Raw genomic sequence first — 24,179 nt, 5'->3', positions numbered from 1 at the left:
CTTTGGGAGGCCAAGGTAGGCAGATCACCTGAGGTCGGGAGTTCGAGATCAGCCTGACCAACATAGAGAAACCCCGTCTCTACTAAAAATACAAAATTAGCTGGGTGTGGTGGCATATGCCTGCAATCCCAGTTACTCCAGAGGCTGAGGCAGGAAAATCGCTTGAACCCAGGAGATGGAGGTTGCAGTGAGCCGAGATCGCATCATTGTACTCCAGCCTAGGCAACAAGAGTGAAATTTTGTCTCAAATAAATAAATAAAGCCCATGCACATGTATGTTTATTGCAGTACTATTTACAATAGTAAAGATATGAAACCAACCCAAAAACCTATCAATGACAGACTGGATAAAGAAAATGTGGTACTTATATACCACGGAATACTATGCAGTCATAAAAAGGTATGAGATAATGTCCTTTGCAGGGACATGGATGAAGCTGGAAGCCACCATCATCAGCAAACTAACACAACTAACACAGGAACAGAAAACCAAACACCGCCTATTCTCACTCATAAGTGGGAGCTGAACAATGAGAACACATGGACACAGGGAGGGGAACAATACACACTGGGGCCAGTCGGGGGTGAAGAGTGAGGAGAGGGAGAGCAGTAGGACATACAGCTACTGGATGCGAGGCTTAAAACCTAGACGACGGGTTGATAGGCTCAACAAGCCGCCATGGCACACGTATACCTATGTAACAAAACTGCACGTTCTACACATGTATCTCAGAACTTAAAGTATATAAAAAAATAAAGAAAATTCTGCAAAAGACCAAATGGTTTAGTATGCATAAAACAGTTAAAAGCTGGCAGATTATAAATTTTTATGTGGTATGAAAAATAATAAAGTTTTTTTTTCTAAAAATAATTGCCTAATGGATGAGTGGTAAACACACACAGAAAATGTGAATTTGTATGATACAATGTGCATAACTAAATGTAGCAACTCATATTGTTGACCTGAGAATTCCTTGGAAAAAGGATAGTACTTTATACCTAGGCTAGTAGTTTTAGTATAAATTTTCAAAGCATATTAATAGGACATAAATCTAATAAGAGGTTAGAGGCTCTACATATAAGTATGAATACATTACATATATATATTCACCTTGATACATATGACCTATTAATCTGTTATATTTTTATTCTTCACTTTTCTATGCCCAATTTTAAATCAACAATAATACCCCTTTTTAACCAACTCAGTAATATGAATGATTTCACTGCTTTAAAATTATTTCAAATCTCACCAAGTCTTGTGATTGTAAAACAGAGACAATTTGCTTTGTGTGTGTGGGTTTTGGGGCGATAGAAAAGATGGGAATCAGTTTTTGGTTTAATGTCTCACAGGGTAAAGAGAAGGGAAGAGTCATGGAAGGCAATTTGTGAAATAGTAAATTTATAAACATATTGACATAACTTTTTTGGTTCACTTCTTTGTGATCTTTGTTTTGCATGTATTGTCTTATTTGAAAAAAAAAATTGTTTTCTCTCCTGTGAAAATAATTATGATAAGTTTTTGTGTGTGTGTGGTTGTTATGTTTTGTCTAGCCAAAAAGGACACTAAGTAAATTTTCACCAGAGCCAAGCCTATTTAATAAAGTCTAAGGAATTAGAAAATATTTTAGTCCATTCACACTGCCATAATAAAACATCATACACTGGGTAGCTTATGTACAACAGAAATGTATTTTTCACAGTTGAGGAGGCTTTCTAGCAGATTAGACTTCCATCTAAGATCAAGCAACAGTAGAGTGGTGTCTGACGATGAGCAGTTTTCTGGTTCATAGGTGGCAGTCTCATTGCTATGTTCTCACATGGAGGAATGGGGGAGTTCTCTCAGGAATTTTTTTTTTTTTTTTTTTTAGAGCATTAATCCCTTTTGAATGGGCTTTGTCTCCATGAACTCATGACCTCTCTAAAGATTTGCCTTCTAATACCAGCACCTTAGTGATTAGGATGTCAACATATGAATTTTAGGGAGACACAAACATTCAGACCCTAGCAGAAGAGAATGCAGAGGCGAATTAACCCATAATTGCTAGTGGAAGTGAAGATAGAAGAGATTATACTGATATTTAATTATGTTTGCCATCATAATTAAGACACAACAACAACATTCTTCATGTATTTGAGTGTTCACTGAAAATCTCTTCTGTCTCCATCACATTATTATTTTTCTGTTTTTGATCAGTTATTAAACTTGTCACGGAATGCATACTTCTTTATGCAATAAATCTCAATCATTAATTGTTCTGTTGTAATTTTGAGTATGGGGTAAGATCATACGGTGAACCAGTGTAAACTCAGGCTAGGCTTTGTGAAGACTTCATGTAATTTAAAGTGAAACAGTTAATTTAACTTGATTACTAAGTTATTTAAAGCCACTTGTTTATTTGTTTTGTTTTGCTTTTAATGAGGAATTTATAATTCAGGCATATTAAGACAATAAGTTAGTATCATTATTTTCTCAAAATCACCTTTGCACTCCCTCATCTTTGACTGACAGTCTTGCTGATTAGTAAATAGCAGTAAATGACTCTCAAAGTAACCAGTCCAAAGGGTATTTTGACCCTTAAATTTACACGTGGTTTTTAGTGTTGGCAAGCACGATTTATTCAAAGGTCAGAGGAGGAATTATTGGATCTAACGTTTTTTCTTCATTGGGATAAAATGAAGGACTTTTGTTCTTTAAATAAATTTACCCTTCCACTTTTAGTGAAAAAAATATTATTATCCTTGACAATGGGTCATTTTTCTACTTCCTTTTCTTTTTTCAAATAGGTATGAAATTGTAATATTGAATAGTTATATTCTTGTGTAAATCTGAATTTGTAACATTTGAAATAAATATTGTGAATTTTATTTCTTGCAGGTGCATGCAATAACAGAGTAGCCGTGTGCTGAAGTATGGTCTGAAAGTAAGTGTTAGAATTTGTGTATTTAAACAAGTCTGAAGGATCATTTTATTTGAGAACATTTATTGCTCAAATGTAAACTACTGCTGAGGTGGTACTTACAAAGCTTATTGGGCTGCCATCTTGAGTAACGTAAACATTTTTCCTTTAAAGAAAGCCAGCTAGTAGTTATTCTTTGAAATTTTTCTTTACGTATAGAGTTGCTTTAAAAAAAATTCCCAAAACTTTAGCCTAGGTCATCTGAATAACCCATTCTCAAAACATTAAAGATTAAAATATTTGAGGTTTTGTGACTTGAAAAATGTAAGGTATGGCAAGAACATGGGCCCTTAATCTTTTTAATCTGTCCAAACTCTTTATTTATAAAACATAAATCCTTCTAACTTCAAACTGACTTTGTTCAAATGTAACATTTTTATTACTAATGAATGCATGTTACAATAATCCTATCATGCATTTACTTTAAAATTATAAAATATATCTAATATGAAAACCTTATTATGGGAGAATTAATTAGAAAAAATGGTATAATACAAAATTATATTTTCAAGACACACTGAACCCAACCTTATGCATAGTCCTAGACCACAGCTAGATAAATATTTCCATAGAGCTCAGTGTTACACAAGCTAGGAATTTGTTCAACATTGTATGGGAAATAGCGGCAGCTGGCCAAAAACTTTGGAGTTTGTTTATTTAATCTGCTTTCTGACAGGTAAGTACTTGGAAACAGAAATTTGTGAAGGATAGTTTTTAAAAATGCTGACATTCAAATTTTATTGTATCATCACATAAATTGCAATAGATCATATATGATTCAACCAGAACGGCTCAGCTTGGCTTATAATAAATAAGTCACTTAAAATAACCCACTAATTTTATCTCAAATTATAACCTTCTCATATAAAAATATTTTAAATAAAGATTAAGAATATGTAGTATGTGATGCGATAAATCATAGTATCTCTTTGGGTCTTTTGGCAGATTAATGAGTTACCTCATCGTTATTTACACCCGGAGGACACAAGGACGGCACTGTTGCTCTGCCAAGAGAAGCAGAATCCCATCTCTAGTTATATATTATGTCACAGAACATTTGGTAATACGCAGAGCACTGACTGGTATATCAGAAACATTTCCCAAGCAGATGGAGTACATTATTATAATTTTGGTGAGTAATGTCTGATGATCCAAAGGCATATGAAAGAATCAAATACAGCTCTGAGATGCCCATGTTTGCTGAAACTAGCACCTAACTTATCTAAACAAGAAATGGAAAACATCTACTGTATTGTGATACCTAACATATAGCCTGAAAATTACGGAGCGTCATGATGAACAGAATAGCAAACTCTGAAGGACCTGACCAGCAATATGTCTGATGGCTGAAAATCACTTTTAGAAAGTACACTTAAAGAACCACACGGATTATAAACAGCAGAAATTTTAAAAATTAGACAGCGAGTTGGATATATGTCATATTTGTCAGAGAAGATCAAACTAAGGTGACACGTTTGATCACTCAAGTGGATTGAGTATTTTCTTAATAATGAATATTGAGATAATAAATGAACAAATTTTGATAGTATTTCCTTTCATATTTCTCATCAATCACTTCCTGAAGACTAGTTAACTAAATAACTATTTGTTTATAATATGCAATATTATATAATATTATATTTTGTAGTGTGTGTGTGTGCTCTTAGATAAATATTTCCAAGTTCAGAATATTTAGAAATTTTTTATTGTGTTTTTAAATATGTAAACTTTGGAGTTTTTTTCTCCCTTTAAATCAAGGTTCTATTATTTATTAATAAATTTGTTTTACCAATTTTTGCATACTTTTTTTTAGTTCTATACATTATGATTGATATATTTATTTCTTTGCTCATTAATTAATTCCATAAAGATTTTCTGAATAACAAGTAGGGTTCTATTTTAGTTTCCTTTTTCTATTTTATATTTCCACGGGGTGAAATTTATATTTTAGTTTGCTTTATTTAACTACTAAAGTACTACTTATATAGTAAGAGTTCAAAACACATCTAAACTTGATAGAAGAAAGTCTTAAAAATAATGTATTCATTAAATCAAGTTATTTTAAAGTCAGAGATACATACAGTAACTCCATCATCATGCCTTGGAGAGTATACTTCATCCCTTTTTTACATAAACCATCATCTTTTAAATAACCAAACACTAAAACACACACACCTGTCATTTCCAAGACTTTTGGAAAAAATGATGTCCAGAATCGGCATTGCTGAGCACGTAGTTTAGTCAATATTCTTGATGACTCTGTATTCAAGGTTAGATATTTTTGTTCAGTGCTTTTGAAGACAGGCCATTTTGTGCTATTATTATGAGTCCCATTTGGATTCCTAAATAATAAAATAGAGACATTATAGTAAAATTGAAATCATTGTTAGATTAAAAAGAATATTGTTTTCTAACAGTGTTCACAAGAGCTTTAAAGAGTTTAAGACAGAAAAAATGTGGATATATACTGATGATATGAAGCGTAAGTGAACTGGGCTTAGTGGTTTTAGAACTGAGAACCACTATGTTATTTAAAATTGTAAGAATTAAAATTTAAAGTTGAATTTTTTATATGCATTTCCGCTTAACATATTGGAAGAAAAAATTTTTTATTTCAATAAAATATATCTTCATTCACACTTAAACGTGCTCAAAGGGTGGTGCTACTTTTGTTTCATTCTCTTCCCTCATCTTAGACCCAATCATTTCACAATAAGGAATCATATCACTTACACATCTTTTATATCTATTTCATTCTATATACTCTTATTAATACTGCCTGAGTTTAATACCAAGTTTAATTACAAATCTTATTATGTAATAATCTCATTACTCCAGGAAACTTCTTTCAGTCCCACATTTAAATTTGTCTAACATCTCCTAGATCTGTTTACCAATTAAAAATCTTTCAATAATTCTTCAGTGGTTTCATATTAAGGTTAGTGAACATGGTACCACCCATATTTCCAAGTTTATTTTCAGATATTCTTTTTATAAACCCAGCCAATAGGAATTAGGTAGAGTTCCCCAGTAAATCCCTCTTTTTTTCATTTCTTCTCTTTGCTCCAGCTGTTACTTCTGCTTGGAATTCTTTTGTTTTCCAATTTTATGTGTCTAAACTCATTCAAAACTTTTATATTATCTTTTCATGATATTTTCCATATTTATAGTTGTGATTTGAAAATGGATAATTGTCGACATTATCTTTTCAATATCTATAGTGTTGAGCTCGTTGATGCCTTTATAGCACTCAATAATATATTAATGCCAAGGTCACATAAGTAGGAACTCAGAGTTTTTTTTAAAGTGGCTCTACACAGTCACTACATCTGTAGATTTCCTTATAACATATCTTTGTTATTAGTGTGAGTTAGACATGGATCTAGGCCCTAGAAATATAAATATGAAACACAAACTTTTCCTCAGGGAATTTATAAGCATGAAAACCCAGGGAAACAAAGAACTACAACATAAGACAACATAAACCAAGCCTAAAAAAAGGGCCACAGATTGTTCAGAAGAGGGAGCAGTCATTACATGCTTGAAAGGAAATTACCTTATGGAATGGGAATCTGACTGAAAGAGAGGAAATAAGGAACTGAACTAGAAAGGAAAGCTGGGAAAGCTAGAAAAAGGGATAGAATTAACATAGACATTAATGATAAACTTCTTCTTAGTTCAAATAATAATGAAAAAGCTAGTTTTGTTGAATTCTAGGATAGAGGGAGATACCATTGAATTTATGTACTTAGCATGTTAGTGTTATCACATTAGGTCTAACAGCCCTGGAAAATTGTTTAGAATCGAATTTGTAGGCATTTACTACTCTTGAGGAACTTCTGACTAAATGGCTAGTGTGAGCATCATATTTCAGAAATATTGATCTCAAGGTGAGTATTTAGAATAATCAAGAAACTATAAAGTTTTTCAACCTTCTCTAACATAAACGAAAGATTAAAGTGACAAAGATAAGTAATTCATTCCTTGCTCTTATTCAACCTTACGCAAAATCATGTAAGAAAAAATTTAGTTGAACTTTTCTAAAAGTTCAACACAAAAAATCCTTCATCATTCAGATATCTTCTGTATATTATTAATAGATAGAAATTTTGGAGTAGTGTGAGCAGATCTAAGTTTGTTCTGCTTTGTTTTGTTTAGCCAAAGTCTCTAAGTCCAGTAGAATTTGGAAGGAGAAGTAAAAGTATGGTTATCAAGAGGCAGATTTTTGCCATCAAGAACTTATATTGAATACACACCATATATTCATATTTTATCACAGATGCAGGCATGTTCAACCATGAATTCAGGAGCTTTAGAGACAAATAGTTTCTTGATGTACCAGTTTATTTTATGGAGGAATGGGATATTTTAATAAGAATTAATAATCAGAGCTAGTCAAGCTAAACCAATATCATAGCAGGGTTGAAACCTCCTGCTTTAGGGTATTATTTAAGAGAGATCAAGAAGAAAATTTCTCCAGATCACAGATGGCACACTTGTCTAGGTAAATTATGTAGTCTTTTTTCTTTCTTTTAAAGCTGTAGAAACTAACAAGTACAGCTGCTGGAGGTTGGATATTAAACCAGGAGAACCGATGGTCTGATTCAGTACAGCAATTCTTATGTTCCTAAATTGCCCACTTTTCTTCTAATTCTGCTCTAATTTACTTATGGCAACATTTTAACTGCACATTCATTTCTGTCCTCTGTGAATGGCGACTTAAACAGAGCTGACTTGTACTTGAGTTCAAGAGCAAAGCACTGCCGGTGTTCATTTAACAAACTTTGTCCTATGAAATAACTCATGACATACCAAATTGTAATTTAGAGATAATAAAATTCCTTTGCCTGCAGATGTGGATACAGTTTTCAAAAGATTGAAATAGCTATTGAAGTGATGAAGTATTTTATTCCATAATTTGAAGAAATCTCCATGACTTACAAAGTAACAAGAGAGACAATTCTTTCTGTCTGTATCAATTAAACACTTTGTGAAATACAACATATTTCCACTATACACAATTCCAAAGCATTACATTTTTAAATCTCAAAATCATAAGATCAATTTAAACATCTTGACTTTGCTGTTTCTCAAAGAAGTTTTTGTTCTCGTCACAAAATAAAGACTTCAAAATAGTAATAATTAAAATCTTCCATGAAGTTGTATACACTCTATTTTTATCAGTATCACGTTCTTTTTCTACTTTGTAGTATACCAAAATGCTCTAGAGATCACCCATTAGAATTTTCTTCATATGTAGGTTTGAAAGGTTTTAAGACACAACTAATTTAACAACAAAAAAAGCAGAGAGTATCTTTCTTTAACATCTGTGTTACAGAAAATTACTTGCTTGCCATTGATATTTGAGCACACAGTTGATAACTCATTTTATGAGCAGATTAAAGGAAAAGACATCAATTGATTCAGGATGCCCTGATATGAAGAAAACTTTTGCATCTAGCTTCAAAAATAAAGTTTTCTTGGAATTATAGAATCCTAGGATTGCCTACCCAAGCCTAAAATGAGAATTAAAATTATCCTTAGGAATTCAGAGACAGTTATTTCTAAGTAAGCTATAGTAGTTTTTGAGAGAATGTATTTTAATTAGCTTTAAAATCTAGTAAAATGAAACTATAGTTAATAGTTATATATTAAAAGTCTAGATGAAATCTTTCACTGTCATAAGAGGTTTGAAGAAAATATATTGAAAAAGTTTTAAAACGTTAAAATATTTATAGATTCCATTCCGTGTCACTTAAATGAAATTCTATTTTAATATAAGGAACAGAAGGGCTATAAGAAGGCCTAAATTTAGAAAACAGATTCATTCATTCGTTCAACCAATATTTATAAAGTGTGTACTAGGTCAGGTATTATTTGAGTGATAAGAGAGTCAACAAATACAAAATAGAAATTCGTTTATCTTGCCATTTTTATTTGATGAGAAAGACAAGAAATAAGATCAATAAAGTAATGGTGTAACATGTCAGATGATACCAGGTGCTAGTGATAATAAAATGAGGAATGGGGATAAATAGAAATGGCAGGTGAGTAAGTATCAGTGTGTGTGTGGCAGGGGGATGGTGAGGAGTCCATAATAAAACATCTGATTGTCGTTTGTCTCTTGTTCTTGCAATGTAATCTCTAAACACTTGGAATATTGTGTTATACATGATAGCTTATGCTAACATGATGCCTTATGGTGAGTATATAATAACTTAGGCTCATGAAATGACTCAGGGTGGGGATGGCCACACTGATCATCTTAGGGTAGGAACTAGCCCTGCCAGAAATACCGTCCATGTTATTAGAGGGATGAGACTTTTAGCTATGTGATATCATCCTGACCTCCACGGAGGGGAAGGAGCTGAAGAGTGATTTTAACCATGCGAGCAATGATTCAATCCATCTTGCCTATACATAATAATAAAATCCCAATAAAAACTAGAGATACAAAGCTCAAGTGAGCTTCTTAGATTGGCAATACTCCATAGATACATAAGCACAATAGATGTCGTGAAGATAATAGATCTCTGAGAACAGAGAAGTTTTGCATTTGGAATATTATAAGTCCAAGATACTCTACGTGTCTCATCCTCAGCTAGTTCTAATTTATATATTTTTGTTATAAGAAAACTGTAATTGTAATTACAGGGCTTTCCTGAGTTCTATGAATAGCTCTTGTGAGTTATAAAATCTGACTGATCCAAAGGGACTCTATATTTGTAAACAGCTAGTCTGAAGTGAGGGTAGCCATGCGGACCCTAAACTTCTGACTGGTGTGAGAAATCTTGGACCAATTTCGCAGACTGGAAGATTAAACTTGACTTTCTGTAGCTCTGAGTAAGGGAGCTTTGTAATATTTAATAGAAAATGAAGTGAAGAGGAGAAAAGGGATGAGCCAAACAGTTGTTTGGGGAAATAGTATTTCAGCAGAAAGGAGGGAAAACAATGATCATGAGAAAAACGTTTGCTTAGAGTTTTCCAAGGAAAGCAGGGGGGACAGTGTGACTAGAATAGAGGCAGGAAGGGAATGAGTGTAGGAGGTGAGGTTGGAGAGGGGACAGTAAGGTCACATTACTTAGTGCCATGTATGTCTTCAAAAGTATTTTGTGTCTACTCAGAGTAAGAGAAGGAGGAATTGGAGGTTTTGCACAAAGAAAGAACAAGATTGACCAGGCATGGTGGCTCACGCTTGTAATCTTAGCACTTTAGAAGGCCGAGGTGGGTAGGTCACGAGGTCAGGAGTTCAACACCACCCTGGCCAACATGGTGAAACCACGTTTTTAATGAAAATACAAAAATTAGCCAGGAACGGTGGTGGGCCCCTATAATCCCAGCTACTCAGGAGGCTGAGGCAGGAGAATGGCTTGAACCCAGGAGGTGGAGGTTGCAGTGAGCCAAGATCACGCCATGGCACTGCAGACTGAGTGACAGAGCAAGACTCCATCTTGGGGGGTGGGGAAAAAAAGGAAACTATAAGATCTCATTTACATTGTTTAAAAGATCATCTGTCTGTAGTGTTGGGAATAAACTACAGATGGTTCAAGAAGACCAATTAGGAGGCTACTAAAATAATTTATGTGAGATTTGATGGTTACTTGAACTAGAGTAGTAGTGGCAGAAATTGAAAGAATTAGATCTTACATATATTTTGTAGGTAGAGATGTTACTAGGCCGATAGATTAAAGAGGAAAGGAGCAGGCAATGTTGACTCCAAAGATTCTGGCCTGAGAAACTGGAAGAATGAATGTAGTTGACATTGCTGAGATAGGAAAGACTGCAAGAAGAGCATGTTTGGAATGCAATATCAAGAGTTCATGGCTGGGCATGGTGGCTCATGCCTGTAATCCCAGCACTTTGGGAGGCCAAGGCAGGCAGATCATTTGAGGTCAGGAGTTCAAGACCAGAGTGGCCCACATGGTGAAACCCCGTCTCTACTAAAAATACGAAAATTAGCCAAGCATGGTGGCGCATGCCTGTGATCCCAGCTACTTGGGAGGCTGAGGCAGGAAAATGGCTTGAACCTAGGAGATGGAGGTTGCAGTGAGCTGAGATCTCACCACTGCACTCCAGCCTGGGTGACAGAGCAAGACACTGTCTCAAAAAATAAATAAAGTAAAATAAAATAAAATAAAGAGTTCGCATGTTAGGTTCACGTGTTAAATTTTACATCCAAATGGAGATGGTAAGTAGGTAGTTGGAAATTTGCAGTTACTCTTGATTTTATTGATAGAATATCTGCATTTCAATTAGATCCACAAGTTCTTATTTAACTTGTATTTTTTATTGGAATGACCTTGTCTAGAATGTGACACACATTCCATGATTAAAAATGAAAAAATAACAGAAGTTAGAATAGCTTTGTACTGAATAGGAGATTAGACAATATTATTTTAAGGTAACTTCAAATTCATTTAAAGGGCATAATATTACTTTTGACAAAAAAAAAAAATTAAGTCACAGAAATTTTCTTTTAGGAAAAATTACCCAGTAAACAGTTAACTGAAACAATTTAAGAATAAAAAAATTTTGATCATAAAATACTTCTGATTATATGCTAATGAAATAAAATGCTTCCATGAGAAATATTTGAGGACTGAAATAAGACATCATAAAACTTCCAAATAATAGAAAACATGAATGGGATATTTTTACTTAGTAATGATTAGTAAAATAATTGGGAGAAAAAAATTACTGAAAAACAACATTCCATTATATGAAGAAGGTAGCAAGCATATCTTTATTGTTACCTCTCTAATATTAATATAGATTTGAAATTATTTTGGTCAAAGGTTTTCACCAATTAATTAAGATTCTGAAATGGATTACTAATATAAAATAGATTATTTTGTATGTATCACCATTTTAATGGTTACAAATTCAGTGTTCTTAGATGATCACTTTGAAAAATTCATTAAACATGATATAAGCTCAATTCTGTATGTATGTGTATTGCAATAAAAACTGATTTAAAATGTTTGTTGTGCTGACATCTTCCTCCAAAAAGTAGTATCATTGCTGTCTGAGCACCTTAAAGTGGCACATTTGGTTGTTTTATCTTACTTTTCCTATAAACAATGTCTTTTATTGATTTTCAAATACTTATTCGCATTCTGGAGGTTGTGTCTTTTCTCTGTTGATTGTTTCCTTTGCGGTGAAGACTTTTTTAGTTTAATACCATCCCATTTGTCTAAATTTGATTTTGTTACCTGTGCTTTTACAGTCTTAGCCATAACATCTTTGCCTACATCAGTGTCCTATAGTGTTTTCCTTATGTTTTCTTCTGGTAATTTTATGGCTTTAGGTCTTAAGTTCTTAAATGTAATATTCTCCCAGTTACACTAACAATGTTACTCAATTTACAAATTTCAATACAGTTATAATATTTAAAAACACACATAATGCAATATAACAATTCATAGGATATACAATGCTTATATTTCCCCAAAGCATAGCTCCTTGTCCTATTCTCGTCCTACCATCTCTTCAGACAGACCTTCCTCGGGAACCAAATTGAAGTAGTCAGTGTTTATCACCTCATATTGTTCTATGTACTTTAGCTGTCCTTTTTCCTTTTTCTCATGAGAAGCTAAGAAGTCTCATTCAAACTATCATTTGATTGTTTTGTTAACAACCTGAAATTGTGCCTGACTCATAGTGTGCAGATGGGTACAATAAATAAGAAACATCACAACTGATGTGTGGTTACCTCTTCGTCCTTCACCGTAAATGTTCATGTTTAAAAACTACTACCACATGGGAAACAGTTCACAGATGGCAATTTCTGTACTTTCAAGAAAAATAGTACTCCAAACCAAATAATGTGAAATTCTGCTTCCAATAACTATTTGTTGTGGCAATCAGACACCCTGGGACAACTTTTCAGTGTCTCACATGCAAACTATTTTTTACTATGTGCACTCCTGTAATCCCAGCACTTTGGGAGGCCAAGGCGGGTGGATCGCCTGAGGTAAGGAGTTTGAGACTAGCCTTACCTATATGGTGAAACCCCATCTCTACTAAAAGCACAAAAAATTAGCCAGACATGGCGGTGTGCACCTGTAGTCCCAGCTACTCTGGAGGCTTAGGCAGGAGAATTGCTTGAACCTGGGAGGCGGAGGTTGCAGTGAGCCAAGATTGTGCCGTTGCACTCCAACCTGGGCGACAGAGTGACACACCATCTCAAAAACAAAACAAAACAAACAAAAAAAAATTACACAGATTTATTACATTAAATTAATTATAATATTTATTAACTATATACCCAAATAAAATGAGTTTAATATCCACTGAATTTTATTAGAGCAAGTTAGTATTAACCCATGAATGCATTACGAGTAATTTAATCATGCTGGTTCCATTTTAATCCGCAAGGTAATGTCCTGGGTAATTTGTTAGTTTTATAAAACCTTGTATTTCATGGTTTTCTACAAGCTTCTAAGATAAATCTTTAAAGATAAAAGAAAAATGTATTTTTTATTTGCATACTTACACATATACACAAGCTATCATAGTCTGCTTGGGATGATATAACAGAATACCATAAACTGGATAGCTTACAGACAACAGACATTGATGTTTCATATTCTGGAAGTTGGGAAGTTCAAAATCAAGGCACTGGGAAATTTGGTGTCTGATGAGAGAGCTTACTTCTTGGTTCATAGACAGCAGTCTTTTTGCTGTGTCCTCACATAGAAGGGAGAAGGGAGCTATTTTAGATCTCAGATATAAGAGCACTAATCTCACTCATGAGGACTCTGCCCTCACCACCTAATCACCTTCCCAAGGCCTCACCTCCTAATGACAGGTGACAACGTGCTAGCAGCCCTCGCTCTCGGCACCTCCTCGGCCTCGGCGTCCACTCTGGCAGCACTTGAGGAGCTCTTCAGCCCTCCATGGCACCGTGGAAGCCCCTCTCTGGGCTGGCTGAGTCCAGAGCCACCTCCCTCTGCTTGTGGGGAGGTGTGGAGAGAGAGGCGCAGGTGGGAACCGGGGCTGCGGGCTGCACTCGCGGGCCAGGGCGAGTTCCCACAGGCAGGCGCGGGCTCGGGGGCACACCACACGGAGCAGCCAGCTGGCGCCGCCGGCCCAGGGCAGTGAGGGGCTCAGCACCTGGGCCAGCAACTGCAGAGGTTGCGCCGGGTCCCCCAGCAGTGCCGGCCTGTCGCACTCAAATTCTCGCCGGGCCTTAGCTGCTTTCTGGAGGGACAGGGCTCGGGACCTGCAGCCCGCCATGTCTGAGCTCCTTCTCTGCGGTGCCCCGTGGCAGCTGGTCCCATCCATAGCCCAAGGGCTGAGGAGTGCAGGGGCGGCTCGGGACTGGCGGGCAGCTCTGCCTGCAGCCTCTGTGCAGGATCCACTGGGTGAAGCCAGCTGGGTTCCCGAACTGGATGGGGACTTGGAGAATGTTTGTATCTAGGTGGAGGATCGTATGTGCACCAATCAGCACTCTGTATCTAGCTAACCTAGTGGAGACTTGGAGGACTAGCACTCTGTGACTCTGTCTAGCTCAAGGATTTTAAATGCACTAATCAGCACTCTGTGTCTAGCTCAGGGTTTGTGAATGCACCAGTCAGCACTCTGTGTCTGGCTCAGGGTTTGTGAGTACCCTGGTTGGTGCTCTGTATCTAGCTAACTAGCACTCTGTGCCTCTGTGTTTAGCTCCAGGATTTTAAACGCACCAATCAGCATGCTGTCAAAATGGACCAATCAGCTCTTTGTAAAATAGACCAATCAGCAGGATGTGGGTGGGGCCAGATGAGGGAATAAAAGCAGGCTGCCCCAGTCACTCAGTGGCAACCTATTCCGGTCCCTTTTTGCACTGTGGAAGCTTTATTCTTTGGCTCTTTGCAATAAGTCTTGCTACTGCTCTCTCTTTGGGTCCACGCTGCCTTTATGAGCTGTAACACTCACTGCCAACGTCTGCAGCTTCACTCCTGAAGCCAGCGAGACCGCGAACCCACCGGGAGGAACTAACAACTCCAGACGTGCTGCCTTTAAGAGCTCTAACACTTACCATGAAGGTCTGCAGCAGCTTCACTCCTGACAGCGAGACCACGAACCCACCAGAAGGAAGAAGCTCCAGATATATCTGAACGTCTGAAGGAACAAACTCCGGACACACTGTTTTTAAGAACTGTAACACCGCGAGGGTCCGCGGCTTCATTCTTGAAGTCAGTGAGACCAAGAACCCACCAATTCCGGACACAGTATTACCTAATACCATCACACTGGGAGTTAAGATTTCAACGTACGAGTTTTGAAGGCACACAGGTTGTCAGCCTATAGAGCAGACAAACGTGTGTGTGCGCGTCTGTGTGTTTGTGTACTCTGTAACTCGAATATTAGAAATACCCAAAATAACTGAACAAATATCATTTATATAAAATTTTATTTTATATTATAAGATACAAATGAAACACTGCTAACAACGCCAAATTACATAAATTAAAAACTTATATTTTGAGCTTCAGAAAAAAATCAATCTTATCTATTTATTCAGGCCCAGTGCCTACAATAAACCTAGGAAAGTATACATTGAAAAAATGCTTTTGGCAATGAGAAGTGAGTAGCTTTTTCAGAACTTGATGTGTATTGGATCAATTCACTATCAGTTCTAAAACAAAACTTTTAATTTTGTTAAAAAAGAAATTCACGTTTTCGCATGTGTTAAGTTAAAGTAAAATGGCTTGTAAATATTAATTTTCTAAAACTCACATTGATTAAAAACTCACATTGATTCTTCAGGTGCCGTGAGATAGCAAAACGTTTGACTTCAACTTCCTTCATCTGCTAATGAGGCATCATTTTATAGATGAATTTCTCTTAAGCCTGTTCACAAACTAAAATCTAACTCGAGTTTTCAAGGCCCACTTATATTCTCCATCTTGACTGACTATGGTTTGTTAAGAAGGTCTTTATAACTGTATTCTTTTTGTTTTCTGGTAGATGTAATAAAGGCAGAAAAAATGAGTTACTAAAGCAATGTGAACTGTATTATAATGCAGGTATGGATAGAGACTATAAGAGGATTATTTGCAATTTAGATTATATTTAATGCAAATATCTAAATCTACTTCACTTTTATTAGTTGCTTCCTCCCATCTCCAGATATTTCTATTGCTAACAGTAGAAGTCAGAAAAATGATTACTGAAAAACAATTCCCTAGATTCATTATAGTTTGTTCAGTTTTTTTTTTTTTCTTTGTTAAATAATAAGGTTTGTTATTTTTAGGCAGGAATCAAGGTACCCAGAGGGACAGGATTATAATAACATACCTTAGAAATTTGCAAAAATTCAGAAATTAACTAAGGATGATTTCTCGTATCTAAATATACTGTGCTATAAGAGCCCATGGCCAAGCGGCTTATTAAACTCTTACTGTTTCATCATTCCTAACTTGTGGATTGGAATACATTCTCAGCTTCATGGAGAATTTGAATATAGGTTTTTATGAGAAAGAAGAAGGGAAGAGAAAGGGAGAGGAGAGGAGGAGAGAATAACCCTACAGGAAATATATAATCTGTATGATCCTGTGCACAAATTTGATCAAAGGCAAAACATTTCAATGTGCTAAACTTTCTAGGAAATAAAAAAGAAGACTTATTTTTATTCAGCTCTAATAAAGAGGAACAAATTACACTTCAGTTAAATAAATACTAGGAAGATGACATATCAGCTGCACATAATTTTCAGACTTTAAGAAAAATTAACAGCTGTAGTTCATGCAAAAATATGGGATGAGGCTTCATCACTAGAAATAAGCAAAGACCAATTATGATATAATATAGCTTGGCATGTGTTATCAAAGTGGATGCCTCATAAGAAAAGAAACATTTTGTTTTAAGGGGAAATAAAAACATATACACAAAAATGCAAAACTGAACCCTGCATATAAGGTGAGACTTCTTGAGTGATTTCTGGTATCAGGAGTCCTACCTTACTTTAATCATTTGTTTTATTACTAGGTCCTAATGAAGAGTCTTGTTCATGTTGTCAATCAGTATTGTTAAGGTCTGTTCTGTTCAGGAAATAAAAAGGAGTAAAAAAAAGCCTTAAGCACACAGAAATATGTTTCTCTTTTTAATCCAAATCAAAATCTTAATGTAGATTTGATTTTAATACAAATCAAAATTTTCACCATTGCTGAGATGTACTGTGTTTTTTTAATCCTAAATTTCTAACTGGGAATCAAGTGCCCACTTAAAGCACATTTTTATATATTATGAGAACATTTTAATCTTAATCAGTATTTAAAAGAGGCTTGTGTACTTAACCCACTCTCCTAAATACTTCACTAAAGTAGTTGGATAGAGTCATGAAAACAAATTGATTCCCAGTGCACAGTTTTCTTCTAGTAATTTCTTTGTATTGCACATCTTCAGTTATTCATTAGCTGAAAGGTCAAAGAGTTGCCAGACAAAAGATCTCTAAGATCTTTAGTACACTGTTGGTATGATGGATGAACAAAGCTTTTATGGTCTGGAAGATCATTCTGTCTTCTTTCCTCTGCATTGTTTGGATATAAAGGTTTGTATAATTAGCTGGTGAGTTAAAGAGGGATAGTAAGCAATGTTTAGCCTCCTCCAACTCCAGAAAATGAATTGGGCTGAATACTAAATCGTATTACAGAAAATTAGACACTTTTTCTTTTCCTTCCTTCCTTCCTCCCTCCCTTTCCTTCCTTCCTTCCTTCCTTCCTTCCTTCCTTCCTTCCTTCCTTCCTTCCTTCCTTCCTTCCTTCCTTCCTTCCTTCCTCCTTCCCTCCCTCCCTCCCTCCCTCCCTCCAGTCTCTGCTTTCTTCCTTCACTCCTTCCTTTATTCTTCCATTTTTCCCTTTATTCATTAGCTGAGCAAGTGCATCCAGATATCTTCCCTAATTTCTAAATGTGAAGATGCATTATGTTTGTACCCATTTTCATTTTCTAGTGATAGCAAAGCAACTGTTATCATTTGGATGTGATCATATGAATCCCAGAGGAGTGACAGCCTAATGATCTGTAGAGAGCTCAAATGTACTTTCAAATAATGGCACTAGAACACTTATTTTAATAAGGGGGCAGACTTTGCATTAATTATAGATAAGAAAATAATCTCAAACTTGAAACAAAGTGGCTTTTTTTTTTTTGAGTCTTCCAAATTCTATCAGTTTTGCTCTTATTCACGTCTGTTTGCGTTATTCTGTGCCACAAAATTGATGGCAACAAGCCCACAGTTTCAGGAATGAGCCTAGGAATTGCCAAAAAAAAATGTCCTGGAAACTTAGTTTTATAGTAGCACAAACAAATCTTAAAATAGCTTGATTTTTAAATGAATATTTAAATATTAGAAAAGACCTGGGAAAAATACTCCAGGAAAATTATATGAAAACTTAATTGTGATGTTTTTCTTTAATGGGTAGTTTCAGCATATCAAATAAATATTCTTGAATTCAAAGTTATTGACTTTATATCACTATTCACTGGAAGTCCCTATATTTGGCTAATCACCTCCATTAGACTTTAAGGCTCCATAATAGCAGACAAAATGTCTGTTTTGTTGACTCCTGTAGCCTTGCATAGAGTCAATGTTTGATAAAAGGCTGTTTGGTAAAGGTTTTACCTAAATAAGTAAGCCATTAGACTAATTGTATCAGAATGAACTTTTAAAGTGATTAGAATTATACTGCATACACTTGAAACTACAGTGTATCCTTTCAAACGAAAAAGCAAACTCTGTGTGTGTGTGTGTGTGTGTGTGTGTGTGTGTGTGTGTGTATTTTCTCTTCTAAACAACTGGTGTGGATGTTGGCTAAGATATTTTGAGGTTGTTTGAGATCTGTTTCAGAGGTATATGAGTAAATTTAAGAAGAATATACTTTAAAAACATTTATTAGAAATTTTGTATCTATTAGACACTGAACTAAGCACTTTTTTATGCAAAAACTCAGTTAACATTAACTATGATTATTTGAAAGAGGCAATTTTATTATTCATATTATATAGATAAGGAAGCTGAGATTGTCCAATGTCACACAACTTGAATGGCTGAGGTAGGTGAATTTTCAAATCTCAAAGCCTACAATGTCAAAAACATAAATCTGGTGTTTTCATGGTTTCAACTAAGTACCTCAACATTAATATTTTAAAAAAATCACTGTTTCCCAATAAAAAGCAATTTTGCTGAGTGTTGTTGTGTATGCTTGTAATCCTAGCTAATTGGGAGGCTGGACTGAGAAGGATTGCTTGAGTTCTAGGGTTCTAGATCTGCTTGGGCAACATAATGAGCTCCCCATCCCAACAAAAAAGAGGAAAGCAGTCTTCTCATGCAGATTTTGTAAAACAAAACAAACAGACAAACAAAAAACTACAGTATATAGTTGCATACAGAGATACAAACAGAACATAAAAAAATGTCATTTTCAATGATAGAATTACAAATAATACAGTTTTTAGGATAATATCTGTGCCTGTGGGTGACTATCTCATCTCCTTATTTCTTTACTACTTATTCAAAACACATACTTATATCATCTTACAGATAACTTGGTAAACTTTGATAAATAAAACATTTTTCAACTTTTAAATTGAAATTTTTTTTTCTATTTTATTTGAAATCTTTACAAAAATCCTATCCAATTTTCAAAATATTTTCTCTGTATTTAGCATTGTGTTTCCTTCCAAATGGCACAGATCTCATCTTGGAATAATGAGAATATAATTGCCTTACTTATTTTTCCTGCTTTAGAAAAACTGTATGTTATTTTAGTTGAAGTTCCTTTTATGAACCTACACTGCTGCCTAGTAGTGAATTTAGGTTAAAAATTTTAAGGTGTTGAACCTACTGTCATTTTATGTATAATACGCACAGTGTCTAATGTGCAAAGAGGGGATTTTAGGTAATATAAGGAATTTAGTGAAACTAAAATTTTAAATATATCTATGTGTATTTAATTTTATTTGTAGATCTACATAAAAGTTGTTGTATATAGGGAAAGTAAGATGTAACAATCAAATGTGCCACATTAAGGTCCACAGACAGCAATGACACTATTTATGGAGGAAGCTGTCAGCACAACAAATAAACATTGGAAGTCAGTTTTATTACCGTAAACATACATACAGACTGGAGCCTAAATCATGCTTAATGAATTTTTCAAAGTGAGCATTGAACATTGAATTTGTAATAATTAAAATGGTGATACACAAAATAATCTTATTTCATTTTAATAAAACATTTCAGATACTTAGCTAATTGGTGAAAACCTTTAACCAAAATTATTTCAAATCTATATTAATATTAGAAAGGTAGCAATAAAGATATGTTTGCTACCTACCATATAAAATGCCATGTTATTTTTCCATAATTCTTTTTTCCCAATTATTTTACTAATCATTAGTAAGTTAAAAATATCCCATCCATATTTTCTACTATTTGAAAGTGTTACAAAGTCCCATTTAGCCTTCAATTATTTCTCATGGAAGTACTTTATTTTATAAGCATGCAATCAGAAATATTTTATAATCAAAGATTTCTATTCTTAAATTATTTCAGGTAGCACTTTTCTGGGTATTCTTTTCTCCAAACTTTTTTTCTGTTACTTGAATACTTTTTTTAATCAAAAATAATATTAGGCCCTTTAAAAGAATTTAAAGTTATCTTGAAGTAATATTGTCTAATCTTCCATTCAGTGTTTTATTCTCTCTAGAATATCTGCACAAAGCTATTCTAACTTCTGTTTTTTCACTTTTAATAATGAAATATGTGTCACAATCTGAACAAAGTCATTCCAATCCCTGATAACTTTATTCGTTACTATATCTAGTTGGAAAAACAGACCTGCATTCAGGCACTATTAGAATTCCAGGCCCTGGGGCTATTTTTATTTTTTTTCTCAAAGAGAACTGTGTCTTTATTAATAACAAATATAATACTAAGCTAAACAATATCTCCATAAATTTTACCCAGGATTCTCTGTTTTTCCTGTAGAATAAATCTAAATTCTCCCTATGACATAATTTTAGTTGTACTTGACACCAGATGTATTCACTATTGCTACTCTCTCTCCATATATATAGACCTCAAGACTTAAGATAACTTCTTTATTGTGAAAAAATTAAATTACTCTCTTCTGGAGAAATAGCATATGAGGGCCAATATTCTGTTGATCTTTTAAAAATCCACAATAAAAAAACTGAACTGACTTTTTTTCAGGAAGCTGTTTGGTATTCAATAATTAAATTTTGTTGCCTGACATGTGCCAGGAATGTGGGCAATGGATATAACAGTAAACAGAACCTATAAGTCACTGATTGCTGAGATCCATCAGTTTAATGACTGGCGATAAATAATAAATTGATTAAGACATATGAATTAAGGTAGTAATATCATCTATGAAGAAAATACAAGCATGATAACCAAATTTTTTAAAAAATGTGGAAATTTGGAACTGACTATTGAGTCATAGAAAGGAGTTCTCAGCTGAACTGAAGAAGGGTATTGAAAACCGACCTTCCTTCCTGCCCTTTTTGGCTACAACTTTCTAGCTTTTCCAAACAAATAGAAACGTGAAAAAGATGAACAGACTGGACTTTGCAGCTCTCATGCATGCTAAATATAGCACAAGCAATTCCTTCTAGACTCTTCTGAAATGACAGTGATGAATGTGATTTCTGAATGACTTGCTAATTGCAACTAAGTCAGTCACAGGATTTCGTTTCTTATGTCCAAGGCAGATGTGCCATAATGAAAACGGCAAGGGTAATTATTTTATACTGAAAACTATCATTTAATAACTTATGATTTAAGAGCAGTGTACCTTGGAAACAATCTCATGACTTTCATTCAAAAATGTCTATCTGAGGGAATGCTGAAGAATCGGAAGCATCTTGTTTTATTAAATTTTATACCGCTTTATAATTACAGCTACAGAAATATTGTAATGATAAGATTTGTTTTTTGCATTTTGTATAAATATGTAATTATGAAATATGGAACAAAACATATAATATACATTATAAAAATAAATAAATAGAAAGATTTTGAAATTAGAAATTAGAAAATGTCTTTTCGGATAATGTTTACTTACTACACCGAGCATGGTAACTTTATAAGAAAGATGAGATGTATCCCTGCCAACAGTATATTCATCTTATGTTTAACTCTTGTTTTTCTGATTTTAGGATTCCTAAGGTATTATTTTAGGTACCACAATTTAAAATAGTATTTAACAATCAAGACACACAGGTGGAAAAATTAACCCACAAAAATTAAAATACTTAAAAAAATGTTAGTTGTGTGACCTAAACTTCCAATCATCAGTTGCTTTATTTGTATAATAGGAATATTAATGCATTTTATATAGAGTGGTTATAAAAACTACATGCAAAATCTATCTGGAATACTTAGAACCCTGCTTGGATCTTAATGAAACATTTAATAAATGGAAACTATCAAAGGAAGAAGATAATAAAGCAGAGGAAGGGACTTTAATGAAGACAGCTACAATACCATCCTATTAGCAATCTAGCTGTTGCTTACAGACTCATCCATAGGTATACCCAGATCTATTTGCACATACAATAAAATACATATATACATATTACTCACTGGGCAAGTTTACACAATAACCCTGTAAGGTAGGTTTTATTAGAGAAATAGAGACATAGAGGGAACAATTAACTTGGCAACTATGTGGCAAACACACCTTCAAAATCAAGCTGTTTTCCTCTAGTGCCGTGCTCTTTTTGATGCATCATATTATGTTGGAAATTCAATTAAAAGTCAAGGTGTTTTCTTTGAAAGTGAAAAAACCCAAGAAATTCATACTTAAAGGTATGTTTCGGTTTTTAACGTCTAACCTGAATTGTTTTAATATTTTTTGAAAGTAATAAAACATATTTTTAAAAATTTATTAAAAGTAATTAAAGTAAACAGTATTACATTTTTAAAAATGTTTATAATTTTAAGAATCATCATTCCAATTCTTTTCTAGGAAGTGCATTCTTTCAGGCATGCATTTGCCAGTAAGTCACACTATTTTTTATATTGTTTATATAATGATAAAAGTTTTAGCCACAAAATAGTTTTTAGTTAAAGTACTTATTTATTTTTAGGCTGTACCTGTTTTGCTACTACCATTTTAGCCAGTCATAAGCTGTTGGGAATAGGTCTCTGAACCTTCTTCTGTTTTTGAGTGCTGACCAATTCATGAATCATTATTTGCTCAAGTAACCTCTGTTAAATTTAGTTTTCCTAAAGCATTTTATTTTAACACTATAAATCAATGATTCTCAATGGGAAGAAAAATTAGAATGAGGAGAAATTTTGGTAATTAGTAGACACATCCATGTAGCAGATGGTACCAGACTGATTTTCAGGACTTTTAAATTTACCAACCAGAGATTGTATTAAAGATATATATGTCCCCTTTTCACCTTTAAAATTACTGTTATTTTGGCCTGGTGTGGTGACTCACACCTGCAATCCCACCATTTTGGGAGGCCGAGGGGGGCAGATCACCTGAGGTCAGGAGTTCAAGGCCAGCCTGGCCAACATGGAGAAACTCTGTCTCTACCAAAAATACAAAAATTAGTCAGGTGTGGTGGTGGGTGCCTGTAATCCCAAGTACTTGAGAGGCTGAGGTAGGAGAATTGCTTGAACCCGGGAGGCGGGGTTGCAGCGAGCTGAGATAGCACCACTGCACTCCATCCCCTGGGCGACAAAGCAAGACTCGGTCTGAAGAAAGAAAAAAAAAAAAAAAGAAAGAAAGAAAGAAATTGCTGTTATGTTGACCTAGTATTCCAGAAACAAGTAAGACCTTAATGCTTAAATGTTGTAAAAAGTAAAAAATCAAACTACGATTCAGATTCTGAGTTCCCAATACATAACCTCGCCCCAAATTTCTTTTCTCTATACACTATTTTGACAAATATATCCGTTTTTGTTTCTAATTATACTTATACGTGGTGATTCACACCTGTGTCTCCACATTCTTTCATCCACAATATCTTCCTGAGGTCTAGTCATAATATCACACACACTGCATATACACCTATATTTAGCTGTTACCCACTTCAGTGTTGCAGAACCACGCTATATTAACCTTCACTGTCTCCAGCCTATACATTTTATGTTCTGTAATTTCATTAATGTCCCCAACTTGTTTCCAGTAGCACATTACACTCTGAGGTGAGAACTGTATGCTGCATGGTTTGGAATCACCAGCTTTGCAACTG

The 24,179-nt window shown here is 34.5% G+C and overlaps 1 protein-coding gene across 2 annotated transcripts in view; it reads right to left on the bottom strand.

Moving 5' to 3' along the window:
• BCHE (butyrylcholinesterase) overlaps positions 1-24,179 on the bottom strand; it is a 69,940-nt gene that overhangs the window by 8,029 nt on the left and 37,732 nt on the right. Inside the window, exon 3 of one of the 2 annotated variants that reach the window (XM_007972203.3) lies at positions 5,136-5,302. The exons of the other annotated variant lie outside the window; for it this stretch is intronic. Within the exon in view, the coding sequence (XP_007970394.2) occupies positions 5,136-5,302 (167 nt within the window). The remainder of the gene's footprint in view (positions 1-5,135; positions 5,303-24,179) is intronic. 2 annotated transcript variants of the gene reach the window in all.

Source organism: Chlorocebus sabaeus, chromosome 15 (assembly GCF_047675955.1).
Source record: "Chlorocebus sabaeus isolate Y175 chromosome 15, mChlSab1.0.hap1, whole genome shotgun sequence".
NCBI lineage: Eukaryota > Metazoa > Chordata > Mammalia > Primates > Cercopithecidae > Chlorocebus > Chlorocebus sabaeus.
The sequence above is the reverse complement of the archived record's forward strand: the minus strand, read 5'-3'. Positions and strand labels throughout refer to the sequence as shown.